We start from the raw sequence: 15,326 nt of genomic DNA, 5'->3' as shown, positions 1-15,326 counted from the left end.
ACAATTGGAAAATGGAAACAATGAGATGAAGAATAAAGAATAAACAATTGGAAAATGAAAACAATAATTCTTTTATTCTTTTATTTGTTTCAGTCATTTGACGGCGGCCATGCTGGAGCACCGCCTTTAGTCGAGCAAATCGGCCCCAGGACTTATTCTTTAGAAGCCTAGTACTTATTCTATCGGTCTCTCTTGCCGAACCGCTAAGTTACGGGGACGTAAACATACCATCATTAGTTGTCAAATGATGTTGTAGGTACAAACACAGACACACAAACATATACATATATATATATATATATATATATATATATATATATATATATATATATATATATATATATATATATATATATATATATACGACGGGCTTCTTTCAGTTTCCGTCTACCAAATCCACTCACAAGGCTTTGGTCGGCCCGAGGCTATAGTAGAAGACATTTGCCCAAGGTGCCAAGCAGTGGAACTGAACCCAGCACCTGGAGATGGCTAAGAAAAAGTGATCTGAAAGGCTGCAATGAGGCATTGATATTCAACGCCCAAGAACAAGCTCTGAGAACTAATTACACCAAGTTCCAAATATATAGGAGCAGGGAATCGCCTCTTTGTATGATGTGCGGCACCAAAAGCGGAACAATCTCACATATTATGAGTGAGTGTAGTAAGCTAGCCGAAAAGCAGAGCAAAAGGAGACGCAATAACATGGGTAAATTTATTCACTGGAGACTGTGTGAAAAATACGGTCTGGACAGAGTGCGGGAATGGTGCGATCATGAACGAGAGCGCATCACTGATGACAATGAATATAATATCCTGAAGGATATTACAATCCAACGTGACTCTCTAATCGATGCTCAGAGACCAGACATATATATCTGTTTAATATATTTTCGGTGAATGCCTCAGGTTGCAATGTTAAAAGCTTCTATGTCTCTCGTTGTCTTCTATCGCCTGTCGGTCCCATCTTGATGTGTAATCTCATGGAATGGTTATAAAGGAGAAAGTTCTTTCAGTTTAGGATAAATATATTAATAACAAGAATAACTTGTGGATGGAAATTTATAGGCTTTATTAATGTATCCCGACATGTGTTTCTGCATCCCACATTAGACGTTTCTGCATCCCATTAGAAGTTTTTCACATACATAAGATATTATTTAAGATTATTCATATCTATAAAACTCAGTTTTCCTCCATCACAATGTGTATGCTTCTTCAGGTGTTACATTTGTGCTTTTGCCAGTCTAATGTTCCCTTAGAGTTTGGGCGTTACTCGTCTGAGGAAAACAAAGAAAAAAGAAAAAATATCATCAGATGTTTAAATAATCCTCTCTACTATAGGCACAAGGCTTGAAATTATGGGGGAGAGGACTACTCGATTACATCGGTCCCAGTGTTTCACTGGTACTTAATTTATGGATCCGGAAAGGATGAAAGGCAAGGTCTACCTCGGTGGAATTTGAACGCAGAACGTAACGACTGGCGAAATACCGCTAAGCATTTCGTCCGTTGTGCTAACGATTCTGCTAGCTCACCGCCTTCGATGTTTTAAATAATACATGTAATTCCTATTATATTCCGGTAGCCACCTTCCATTTCTTGCATTTATCTATTTGGCAATGGAAAGTATGAAAGAGACGGGTTTCTGTTAGAGGCCTACGAAATTTTAAGTGACATAGAATTGAATAAATGTTTTTCAAATAATATATGTAACTCTTACTGAATGTGTTGAAAGCCCTTTTCGTTCGTTTGTCCACTCAATTGAGGAGGTACTGAAAAGCTCATGGCTTTAAGGACATCGCAAAAGGTCTGGTTAGAGTCCCAAGCATCTGAGTTCATTTACAGAGCTCAGAAAAACTGAAAGATTATTACGATAGTTGAACCTGAGAGGAGGACATGTTGTATAAAACCTTAATTAACTGGTCCTCATGTATTTTCTTTTACCCAAAACATTTCAGCCCCTCTCGTACGTACGTACGTATGTATGTATGTATGTATGTATGTATGTATGTATGTATGTATGTATGTATGTATGTATGTATGTATGCATGTATGTATGTATGTATGTAGGTAGGTAGGTAGATAGGTAGGTATGTATGTACGTATGTATGCATGTCATTCAGTTTGTTTCAAGGTTTCTTACCAATAGAGAGAACCGGTTTCTGTGTATGTAGGTATGTATGTATGTATGTATGTATGTATGTATGTACATATATATGCATGCATGTATATTTGTGAGAATCCACCATTTCATTTTCTAATGTATTAACTTTGGGTTGGCAGAGTTTGATATGAGGGAAATTTCTCAGCTAATTCTTGTAAGTGAAGCCTTCTTTTTGGGCTTGTGTCCTTTCATTGTGTTTTACGTCTGTGAAAAGAAACTCGTTTGTCAAGTTTTCTTTAGAAAAACATTGCAGGTTTGACATGTGCATCCCTATATCCATATGTATGTGTATGTATGTATGTATGTATGTATGTATGTATGTATGCTTGTACGTATGCATGCATATGCATATATATATATATATATATATATATATATATAAACACACATACATACACACGTACACACTCACACGTATATATGCATATATATATTCTATAAATACACCAAACCGGACAAATTCAAGCATAGATGATGCAGTCTACATGCCACCTCTTGGGTAGGTTCAGTTATAGTGAAGGAAAACAGAAAATTAATTTTGTTGTTTGAAAAATATTGATGTTTTTAAGAAATTGGTTTACATTTTATTGTCCGGTATTTGTCGTTCGTATATCGTTTTAAAGTGACAGACCCAGAATAGGTAAGACAACTGTTGTTGTTGGTGTTGTTGCTTTTGTTTTTGATTTTGTCTAGGTCAGCCCGAATTGAGTAAAGCTATGATGCAAGGTATTCCAACAATGACTACCTTTACCTCGATAAATGTGTGTGTATGTGTGTGTGTGTGTGTGTGTGTGTGTGTGTGTGTGTGTGTTTGTGTGTTTTGAAGGTGTACTTGACGAGAAGGTGAACTGATTTTGAGACCGTGTGTTGATGTTAAAAGGATTGCTGCATGAAAGACGTGTTTGTCATTCCCAACCGCGAAAATATGTCTTTTAAATTCACTTAGACATTTATCATTTCGTATTTGATATCACTTTTGTCGCGTGAACTGCGACCTCGTCACTGACAAGGTGACACTGCATCTAATTGTGGACTTGTTGGTTGATACATACATACATACATACACACATTTAAACACATATACGCACACAAACATTTGAAATATGGATTCCAAATATTCGGGTCGGTCTATATCGGGAATTCTGTATCTTCTCTACAAAAGATTTGCCTGTTTTTCTTATCTGTTCATACTTGCATAAATATAATTTTTCGAAACCCGAAGGACCTTTTCTTCACTCAAACTATTCCCAGGCTGGAGTCAAGATTATTTACCAACATAACATGGCAGTCCTGGTTTAGGACGAATGTTGCTGTTATTTAGCCCCTGGAGACGTCGTCTCCAGTTGGCTATACAACACGATTGTGTGCCCTTATATTTTCGAACAAGGGAATCTGCGTGTATATTATTAAAATAGTTCATAAAGAATTGAAGAATAAATTCAAGACTTATATATTTACTACATAAAAATATAAGGACATAGATCGTGTTGTATAGCCAGCTGGAGACGATGTTTCCTGGGGCTAAATTACAGTAACATTCGTCCTAAACCAGGACTGCCATGTTATGTTGGCAAACAATCTTTACTACAAAGTACTGTTGCCGAATATCTCTCGTTGTGAGATTTACAAATAGTAATTTTCTATTCCCAGGTTAAAATAACTCATTTTCATAGTTTGTTATCACACTTATCCATTCGACTGTTATTTTTTAAATTTATTTTTGCCTTTCTTTTCAATCATGGGTCACATGACTTTGTCACGTGCATTACAGTACATACAATGCGTTCAGTATCTGTCCTGTATTCTTCATTTCTATAAGAAAGTCTCACAACGATCTCACTGCAGTCTTTTCAAGCACCTGCATTCTTATTCCTAAAAGCTGGTTAAAACAGTATAATTTATTCTTTTCTACTCAAGGCCCGAAATTTGTGGGGAGGGGGCCAGTCGATTAGATCAACCCCAGTACGCAACTGGTACTTAATTTATCGACCCCCGAAAGGATGAAAGGCAAAGTCTATCTCGGTGGAATTTGAACTCAGAATGTAAAGACAGACGAAATACCGCTAAGCATTTCGCCCGGCGTGCTAACGTTTCTTATTTCTTTACTACCCACAAGGGGCTAAACATAGAGGGGACAAAGAAGGACAGACAAACGGACTTAGTCGATTATATCGACCCCAGTGCGTAACTAGTACTTATTTTATTGACCCCGAAAGGATGAAAGGCCAAGTCGACCTCGGCAGAATTTGAACTCAGAACGTAACGGCAGACGAAATACCGCAAAGCATTTCGCCCGGCCTGCTAACGTCTCTTTAAGCTCACCGCCTTAACAGTATTATCTATTGTTTAAACTCAGTATTTGTTGGGAACGTTTCATAAGAAGGTTTCATAAGAGCAGGCTTCTTCTTCTTCTTCTTCTTCTTCTTCTCCTCCTCCTCCTCCTCCTCCTCCTCCTCCTCCTCCTCCTCCTCCTCCTCCTCATCATCATCATCATCATCATCATCATCATTCCATAAAGATGTTACATGCTATTTAAATTTTCCGGCATGTTGGTTTAAGGTTTAGTGAAACGCAGTTTTCTCAAGTCTGAAGAATCTTTCTTAAGATACACAAATTGTATAGCTTACATACTAACTCTTTGTTATCGGTGCCAGTTGAGAGGGAATACTATTTTGAAGTTAAGTATACAGAGCAACAAACCTGTCAAATATCTCTAGAAAATGCATAAAGTTGAAGAAAAAAAAAAGAAACTCACATAAACTCACATCCCAGTTATAGAAGGGCTTTGATGTGAAATGGCGCCATTTTCAGATAAAGGGACTGGGCGGCTTCATTAATTATCGTACATGCTATTAAGACATGTGAGGAAGGATGATTAATATGAAGAAAAACAAAATGAAATAAAAAGCAGAGTAAACTTAAAAGACAAAGATATTAATGTATAAACCTGGATTTGATTTACAGGCCTGTAACTAAAATCCAGGTCTATACATAAATATCCCAACACTAGAAGACTTAAAATTAAGGCCTATTATTGCTGGCCCGGCCCGTGAAACACACCGCCTAAGCAATTTTCTTGACATACTATTGAAACCTTTCCTCAGATAAAATAAAAGTTTCATTAGAAACGATCTGGACATGCTAGAGCATCTACCAAAAACCACCAACGAAGAAGCTCTATTAGTCTCCTCCGATGTCATCAACCTCTATTCCACATGACTACGGAATAGAAGCAATAAAATTCTGGTTAGAAAAATACCCCGAAGTTCTCCCGGATCGCATAAACCAGACATTTGTCATTGAATCCCTGAAGTTCATCCTACAAAACAATTACTTCCTATTCGATGTAACATACTACCGCAAAAAAAAAAAAAAAACGCGGTATTGCGATGGGAATGAAAGCAGCGCCTGTCCTTGCGAACCTAATAATAGGTTTCTTTGAATCTACTCTATATGAACTTTCGCTTCAAAGATTTGGACCCCCATTCCACTACTGTATAAGAGAAAACTGGAAAAGGTACCTAGACGATTGTTTTGTCATCTGGAATGAAACTTATGACAAACTTCTGGACTTCAAATCTACACTGAACAATATAGACTCCAATATTCAATTTACAATGGAACAGTGAACAGCTCCCATTTCTGGACATTTTGATTATAAAAAAATTCCAACAACAAAATTGCAACTAACATCTACTACAAACCAACAGACTCAAAACAGTATCTCCTTTTCAGTTGATGCCATCCTAAACACACCAAAATAAATATCCCGTTCAATCTAGCAAAAAGGATCTGTACAATTGTATCTGATACAACAAGTCGGGAACTTCGCCTACAAGACTCCAAAATAACACTCATTGAACGTTAATACCGACCCGCACTTATGGACCATGAAATTAAACGTGCCAAAAAATTAGACACAAACATACTAAGGACAACAAAACATAACACCATACCTCACTCCCATACATATCAACCCACAACCCCAAAAACAATAAAGCATACAACACAATTGTATAAAATCTCCCTTTGTTCACTCAAGACCCGAAAATGAACAACATCCTAAATACACATAAACTCCTCAAATGCAAAAGACAACACAAATCACTTAAGAGACTCCTACTAAATACAAAAACTATACTCAACACACGATACCAACAGTTAAACATTGCGGACGACCGAATTGTGGTACGTGCCCACACCTAATTGAAGGCTCGAAATTCACATTCCAGCAAGAAGAAATATTTCTAATTAAAACCAACTTCACATGTGCCTCTCAGAACCTGATTTATCTTCTAACCTGCTCAGGCTGTGGCCACAATTATGTGGACCAACCGAGCCTTACTTTGAGACGCAGAGTTACGCTGCATAAAGAACAGATTCGTTTTCCTCAATGCAGGAAGATAGCTCTGAGCGAACATATTGACAGATGAGCATGAAATAAAACACCGAATTTCCATATTTTTCCAATATACCAATGCAAAGATTCAGTCTCCTTACAAGAACGCCTAAACAAGGAAAACCTGTTTATACAAAAGTACAGACCACACCTTAATATACAAACTTCACCACCTGCTTCCTACACATTCCCTAAAAATTAAAAATAAAAACTCAAAATCTGAACCTGAATTGTAAAACTTTCACTCAACTTATTGACCAATATATATACATATTTCTTTGGCTTATTTAATTTGTATTACATTATATTGACCAAAGATTTTTCCTTTGTCTATAATAATTCAATATTGACAAAATGAGGAACTAGTATTATAAATTACACACAAATGTACAGATAATTATACATTTTTTGTTCATTTCAATTTCAATTCCAATTTCCTTTTTCACAATTTTTCAAAATTGCAATTATTATCTTTTCACATTTCCTGTAGAAATTGCTTCTCATATCATATTCAATAATGCTGAGGAGGTAGTTGTCCCCCTTGCCACCGTTTGCCTCCCTTTATCCACTCTCACCACGCATTTTGACTTCTCAAAAAATCCAAAATGGCGTCATTCCTTTTCTGAAGGATTTATCACTTTACAATGTTCCTTGAAAAGCTAATTCAAATAGCGAAAATCGGTTGGATATCACTACATTTCATGAGACTTGTTCCATACATAATATATATATATATATATTTTTTTATAAAAAGATATTAAATCTATGTGAAACGAAGGCATTTCTCTTCCCCCTTTTTTATATATGTTTTCCACATAAGGACTGCGGCCATTCTGGGGCACCGGCGTTGACGTTGCTGCCCTCATCTTTGTTTCTTGTCTCGAAGTAGGTTCATTCGGAACTCTTGACCAAAGGAGATCTAGTTTTGTTTTGAAAAAGTCTACATCCACGCCAGGCAGATTTTATGGGAGGATATTAAAGAGCTGTGGACCTTTCAAGTAGAAGCTGTTGCAGTATCTGGTCCTGTACCCTGATGGCAATGTTGGGAGTTTTGGTACTATGCAGAGGCTGTTTGTGTAATTGACAACGCCAAAATTTGGGACACGCTTTTCTAGGATCTTCCAGATTATATTACAGCATATCTTTCTCGCCTTTGTTCCAGTGAGCAGAGTCTTAACTCTTTCCCACTAGCTGATATTTCGCATTGTGTCGATCTTCTTGGTGTAGCTTCGCTGGATCGCCTCGAGTTCCGTCGTTAATTTTTCACTGTTGGAAGCAGCAATCCAGATGGCTAAGGACGAAAGTCCTCCAGAGGACCATCATGATTTCCTTATCTCTAGTTTTGAAAGTTCGAAGGATCTACCCGGTCAAGCGTCTGCATTTTATTGCCAACTTGGTAATATATGCACCTGGAAAGATGCATCGATACCCATGTCGATGCCCAGGTGGCGCACTGGTTTTGATTCAGGGATTGCAATCCCTCCGGGGCCAGTGTATCCTATCTGCTTTTCATTGAGCTTCAAATGTTGGTACCGCAGGGCTTGAAATTTTTCAGCATTAAACTGCATGTTACTTTCCTCAGCCCATCTGTATATTGCGTTCAATTCACGTTGTAGATGCATGACGTCTCCAGGGTCCTATTCTCTGAAAGACTTTCGTATCGTCTGCATAGCTAGCAAGGGAAGCTAGCTGAGCAGCTGAGAGCATGTCAGAGAGGAGCACTATGAATAGCAGTGGTCCCAGGACAGTGCCCTGTGGAACACCGTTAATTATTTGTGTTTCCTCGGAGGTAACCCCTTTGACCACCACTTCTGTCTTTTAAGAAGCCATGAAGCCATTCTCCAAGTATGCTGACTATGCCAAAATTACGCAGCTTGTGACAAATCATGCCACGATCAAATTTGTCAAAGGCTTTTGCGAAGTCGAGGTATATTACGCCCACATTTGAGTTGTTGAGCGACTGCTTTAGCGCTCAGTCATAGTGTTGCAAGAGCTGTGTCGGGCAGATTCTACCTGGTCGAAAATCATGCGAGGTATCATTCAGCAAGTCATTCTCTTCAAGGAACGTAATTTGTTTCTTCCTGACAATGCGATCCTTGACTTATAGGTCATAGAGATAGACCTATAATTTTTGGCATCTGATCTTCTTCCTCCTTTATGGATAGGGCATATTACTCCCTCCTTTCGTTTATCCGGGACCTTACTATTTGCAAGGAAGCTCTGAAAAGAGGCTGCCGTGGTTTTGCAAGGACTCGTTTGCATGACTTGAGGAGGATTGCTGGGAATCCATCAGGGTCAGCAGCTGAGTTTGCGTCTATGTTATCTATTGCTAGCATTACATCCTTTTCTTCGATGTTGATGTAATCAATTGTTACTGCCTCCTGTTCAGCTTCTGTAGCAGTAAAGAATTCTACAGGTTTGCTAACTTGCATGTGCTGTAGGGGTGGGGTGAAGACACTTTTGAACTGTTCATTCAGCGTCTCACTTATCCTCATTGGGTTTCCTGTGAGGGAGCCATCTTTTTGGAGGAGTGGCTCTACCTTGCAATGCACAGAAGCAGTCTCCTTGGTAAACATAAAGAAGGCTTTAAGGTCTGGTTTATATGTGTGTGTATGTATGTACATATATGTGTGTCTATATACATACATACATATATATATATATATATATATATATATATATATATATATATATATATATATATATATATATATATTATACGTGTATGTATATGTAATGCACGCGGATGTTTATGTATACTTGTATGCAGGTGTGTATATATATGTATATATGGATCAGAGGATCAGTGAAGTACTGAATGTGCAATACAAGAGTCTTTTCCCCACTCCATTAAGACACTTGCAAGTAGCTATGCGTCATGAGTTTTTGGGCTCCCATAGCTCTACACAACAAAATGGTAATTATTGAGAGCATCAAAATAAAGGAAATTGATGTAATATCAGCCATTGTTGAAATGAGCTCAAACTCAGCCACAGGCCCTAATGGATTCCCAGCAATTCTCCTGAAGAAATGTAATGAGGCTCTAGCAAGACTACTTCAGATTCTCTTCCAGAGCTTGCTCACAACTGGGAGACTTCCCAAAAAGTTAAAGGAAGGCATAATATGCCCTGTCTATAAAGAAGGTAGTAGAGCAGATGCTAAAAATTATAGACCTGTCTCTCTAAACTGCCATGTCAGCAAAGTAACGGAGCGCATTGTCAGCAATAAACTAATTACGTTCCTTGAAGATAATCACTTGCTTCCTGACACCCAGCATGGCTTTCGCTCAGTAAGAAGCTCCTTACACAGCTCTTACAGCACTATGACTGGGGGTTGAGACAATTAATGAATCGCTCAAACGTAGATGTGATATATTTCGACTTTGCAAAGGCCTTTGATAAAGCTGATCATGGGATGATATGTCACAATCTACTGAGACTCGGCTTATGTGGCAAAATCGAAAGTGGTTGCATGACTTCCTAAATACAGAAGCCCTCTCCATGGAGACAGTAATAGACAGTGAAGTGCCTCATAGAACTTATTGCGGCCGTGCTGCTCATGATGGCTCTTTCAGATATGCCATCAGTTACACAGACAGCCACACTTACTGGCTATGCCGACGATACAGAAGTAGTACAAGTAGTCAATATCAAGGTAGGAAACTCAAGAGGGCAGCAGTGTCAAACTCTCTCTTTCACCAATAGCTAATCATATAGGATTGGCTAATTAAAAGGTGATTACACTGGCGGTGCGCCGGTAAGGCCGTAGTCTTAAGGCTGAAACATATATAAAATATACATGCATATATATATATATATATATATATATATATATATATATATATGGAAAAAAGTCAACTCTTGTGGGTTTACAAGAGTAAACAAAAGAGACAGAGACAGGTAGAAACAAGGAAGATGCCCCTTGTATTTAAATACTATGCAAATATTCTTTTAAAAAACTTTACTTTTAATTTTTCCAAAATTTAATCGTTTTCCATACTCACAGTTGAAAAAGTCTCAATGACCGAAACCGGTACTGAAATGGTTTTTATAAAATTATTTTAGCGTTTTCTACCTTGACTTTTTTCCATATATATATATTTTAACTCGTGTGTTCCTTTTCAACCTTCTACACACACACACACACACACACACACACACACACACACACACACACACACACACACACACACACACACACACACACACAGTTGAAAAATATCGTTATAGGTACAAAAATACCATAAACGATTATAGAAAAATGGAGGAGAAAAAGATGTTGAATCAAAATTAGATTTAATACAAATAGGATACAATACATACGCGCAATTCAAAGGACAAGCTTTTCATTCTTATTTTTGTTATAGTTTACAGCACATATAGACGTGCATACACATTGATATATCTTTTTTTTTTCCCTATCGTCTCTCTCATTATTATTATTACTGTTATCATTTTCCCTTTTACAACTTGCCTGTAAATATCCTATTTTCCCTATTACCCCACTTGTATTCTCCCTTATTGTATCTTATTTTAATTTACCTTATTTTATTAGACCTTTTTTTATGTCCTTAAAAAATTCTTCACACTGATGAAAATGGCGTGCTAACGATTCTGCCAGCTCGCATATATGAATATATATATATATATATATATATATGATGTGTATATGTGTGTATTTATATTTTTCCCCTGCAATTTTTAGAAAAGAGGCAAATTGCTCGTTCACATCGCCCAGTCGTCAAAAGAGTCTCATATTATACTGTGATGTTCTCGTCTCTCTTATCTGTTTGTCACTGACCATCATGGTGACTGAGGGACGTCTGTCTGTCGCTCTCTCCTCTATTTACATATACTCAATTATCGAAATCAGAATTGATTGGTTTGCCATCAACAACTTTTGATTCCTTTGTACTATTTCTGTCACTTAATTTGATTCGGTATTGTTAAGTGTAATTAGTGTCTTTTCTAATAACGTTATCACCATCAAAGTTGTTTTTTACTATTTAAGAAAACCTAATTAAAAGAAAGCGCTGAAGGTTCAAATCGAGACAAAGATCAGCTACAAAAATAATCTCCATTTTAAAAGAGTTACGAAATTTAAAGAAAAATTAAAATGAATCTTCCTTATTTTATATGTTCTATATTTTTTTTTATTTACAGGTAACGAAATATGGCTGCCATGCAGACGATAATAAGAGCAGCCAGTTCTCTTATTATTTCAATCATTCTTATTATCACACTGACATCACTAAACATCGATGCGAAGGAACGCGGAAATAATTGCGAAATTAAAATTCCTCCCAATGTCAGTGAGATTTTATCTCGTTTAGTAAAATTAGAAAAAGATGTTTTCAATTTTGAAGTCCATTTATCAAACAAGTCACTTGATGACCTTCTTAATCCTGTACCGCTGGATTATTTTGCAAACGCGAGACATTTTACGTGGATTTCAGATGTACCTAATGGTTTTGTAGTATATAACAAGTTTTCCTATGATTTTAAAATTCGCACTTTTCATATGTTAGCTGTCTACATTGCTAATCTAAGGATTAATATCGATATAAATTGTGGAAAACAAAATATTCAGAGAAATGATTTAATATATTTAATTTTTCAGGAATTGAAAAGTATCTTATTTATCGCCAAATTGCAAATGGGAAAATCTGGCTCCATGTGTTTTTTTAATAAATCTGTCTTATGATTTGAAGAGGAAAAGTCCTCGCGTATTTGAAGCTTACAGAAGAATAGGTATAAATCGAGAGATAGTGAAGAACTATTGCTGTGTGATCAATAAAAACGAAAGTCATGTTTATTCACACCAAATCCATTTGTCCGGGAAAAACCATTGAAAATGCTATGTTTTACAATTATGCAAATATCATCGGAGCAGTTTTGTGGGCATTTGCTCCATTGTTTATAAGTTTCGTATCAAAAGCTAAAGTACCTTCACATTCCCGTCAACTCAATCTGCCACTGTTTGCACACGATGAATTCTTATTTACAATTAAAAACACGTTGCCATACAAATCCGAGTGGATCAATGGAAAACATAATATTTACACATTCTCTCATTTTGTGTCTTGGATATTTTGTTTCCACAATTCCTCTTTCTTTGCCTCAAGACTAAGAAGATTCCTGTGTATTCTATTCTCTCTTTCAGTAATTGTTCTGGATCTTTTGATGCATTACTTCTTTTTATATGAAACAATAAAAATACTATTCCAAAATGATATACCATTGGGCTATCGCGCCCTAATATTAGGAATCTCGCGAAGTTATGACAATACAGGTGGCTTCTTCGGGGGTCCATTTTTGTGGTTCATGGGCTACATATTTTTCAGTTTTATTCTCTTCGTTCTTCCCAGTCGTTTAAGTGAGACTATCGCTTATAATACATTACATCAATGATCCACTTGCACATTTCTCATTCAAAATAAGAGATTATTAGAGAAGTATGGCAGTTTAAATGTTTCTACAGTACAGGATTATGATCTACTCTATGCAATAATGAAAGCTAATATTTCTACTGCTTTAAACCCAAGTTTCTGGCATTTAGTAATTTATACTTGGTTTAACCGTATAAAGAAAATTTGGTTATATTACTACGAAAGAAATATTTTCTGGCGATTCATTACACTTTGTCCCTTTGTTTCCATTACAATTTTATTTGCCGTATTTTCTGTCTGTGAATTATTTCTGTGCCTCTTGTATTATGGAATCCCAATTCTTTATTTGGTTTTAACTTTACCATTAAGTTATTTCAGAGTTTATATTTTCCCTCTGTATTTGAATCCTAACTATATTTTCAAGATTATTGCTTTCATTTTAACATTCATATCGTTTCCATGTTTTCTAATTTGGGGAATGTATTCAATCTATATATTTGTAGTAACGTTTGGTATCCTTTGCGAGTATATATTTTCAATAGCTGTTGCAGTACTTGCTAAGCCTGGTACCGTTGGTGATATATGGTTCGTTTCCATGTTTCTTGTTTATGGTATTGCAATTATAAAAGCTGTTCAGAAACAGTATGACTTTATTCTGCTTGAATCTATAAAGCTCACCAAAATTCTTCGTCCAAATTTAGTAAAGTCAAAATATGGGGAGGAATTCATAAACGCCAAGTTGTTCAAGACAATTGTTAACCAACATTTTCCATTGAGATTCGAGATTGGTAAATCCATTGTAAAACTGTTTCTAATCGTATTTTTTTTCTTTGCTTGCAACAATATAATAAATCTAGAAGACTTGGGCTTATCAACATTCACAAAGATTACTTTGATGTTGATGACGTCTATGATACCTAAATTATTGTCTATAAAAAACACAAATAGTAGGTTAACAATAACCATGTTAGATGAAATAGTCGAAACAATAAATGTATTTGAAGAATGAAATTTATTAGATATATTTATGAAATTGTTAACATTTTTTTGAAAAATAAACTATTCCGGTATTCTAGAAATTATTTAACTGTCTGTCATAAAATGGTGTCACCTGAATAGAAGTAATATACTTTCACATATATACAAGATAACAAACTACAGACACACAAATGCACATAGACATACAGTTGCTCACAGGTACACAGTCACATGTGCACACAGAATCACGCACAGACACACAAACTCATGGAAATGTGTAGACAAACTGTAGCATTGAATATATGGTTATATGATATAATGTGTTATGCTAAAGAGAAAAGAGGAAAAGAAATGGAAAGAAGAAAATATTCGGCATTTGGGTATATAAATCACCTTACTATAAGGGAATTCAAGGTCTTACTGCTAGAAAAATGGCTTTTGCTGATAGGAATTAAGGCTTATACTTCATAGGATATATAATCGGAGCAGTTCGTGCACGCGTTTGATAATAGTTATCAGATTAGCGAATGTTTTTATCGTAAAAATAAAGATTTACTATTTAAAATTATAAATTTAATTTAAAATTATAAATTTGATTCATAATATGGATATGAACAAATTTGGGTAAAGAAATAGCGTAGGATAGGGAATAGAAAAATTTTGTGTTGGCACTCAGTCGCTTACGACATCGCGGGTTCCAGTTGATTCGATCAACGAAACAGCCTGCTCGTGAAATTAACGTGCAAGTGGCTGAGCACTCCACAGACATGTGTACCCTTAACGTAATTATCGAGGATATTCAGCGTGACACAGTGCGACAAGGTTGACCTTTTGCATTACAGGTACAACAGAAACAGGAAGTAAGAGTGAGAGAAAGTGGTGGTGAAAAAATACAGCAGGGTTCACCACCGGCCCCTGTTGGAGCCTCGTGGAACTTTAGGTGTTTTCAATCAATAAACACCCACAACGCCCGGTCTGGGAATCGAAACCGCAATCCTATGATCGCGAGTCCGCTGCCCTAACCACTGGGCCATTGCGCCTCCACAGAAAAAATTTAACCTAATAATAACTAATAATATCGATAAATATATATTCGGATATAATATTTAGTTAAATCCTTCTACTTGAATTCCGAGCAGTGATATAATGAATTATGGGAGGTGGTGATATACGAGGTTCAGGTTAGTCGTAATTGTAGAATAAGGGAAGTAAATAAAGGATTTCAGAGGTGGTGATAAAATAATAACCATAGTATAAAGAGAGGAATGGGAGGTGGGGTACATGACGGGTTAAAATAAGTTGAATTGTATTGAATAAGCATGCGTGTTAGTTGTGTGAAGAAACTCAAAGCGCAACATTTAGATGTCTGATGAAATCAGAACGTTCCAAAGAATCTG

At 36.3% G+C, this 15,326-nt stretch overlaps 1 protein-coding gene across 1 annotated transcript; it reads left to right on the top strand.

Annotated features, from left to right (window-relative positions):
- The first annotated feature begins 2,648 nt into the window (after positions 1-2,648).
- LOC149137926 (uncharacterized) lies at positions 2,649-13,975 on the top strand. The gene is given in 4 exon segments (XM_089364960.1): positions 2,649-2,804; positions 11,726-12,248; positions 12,250-12,378; positions 12,380-13,975. Coding segments are annotated over 3 exon segments (2,223 nt in total). The 5' UTR covers positions 2,649-2,804; positions 11,726-11,735; the 3' UTR covers positions 13,961-13,975.
- Positions 13,976-15,326: the final 1,351 nt, after the last annotated feature.

This window comes from Octopus bimaculoides, chromosome 1 (genome assembly GCF_046866305.1).
Source record: "Octopus bimaculoides isolate indiv1 chromosome 1, ASM4686630v1, whole genome shotgun sequence".
Classification (NCBI taxonomy): Eukaryota; Metazoa; Mollusca; class Cephalopoda; order Octopoda; family Octopodidae; genus Octopus; species Octopus bimaculoides.
The sequence above is the reverse complement of the archived record's forward strand: the minus strand, read 5'-3'. Positions and strand labels throughout refer to the sequence as shown.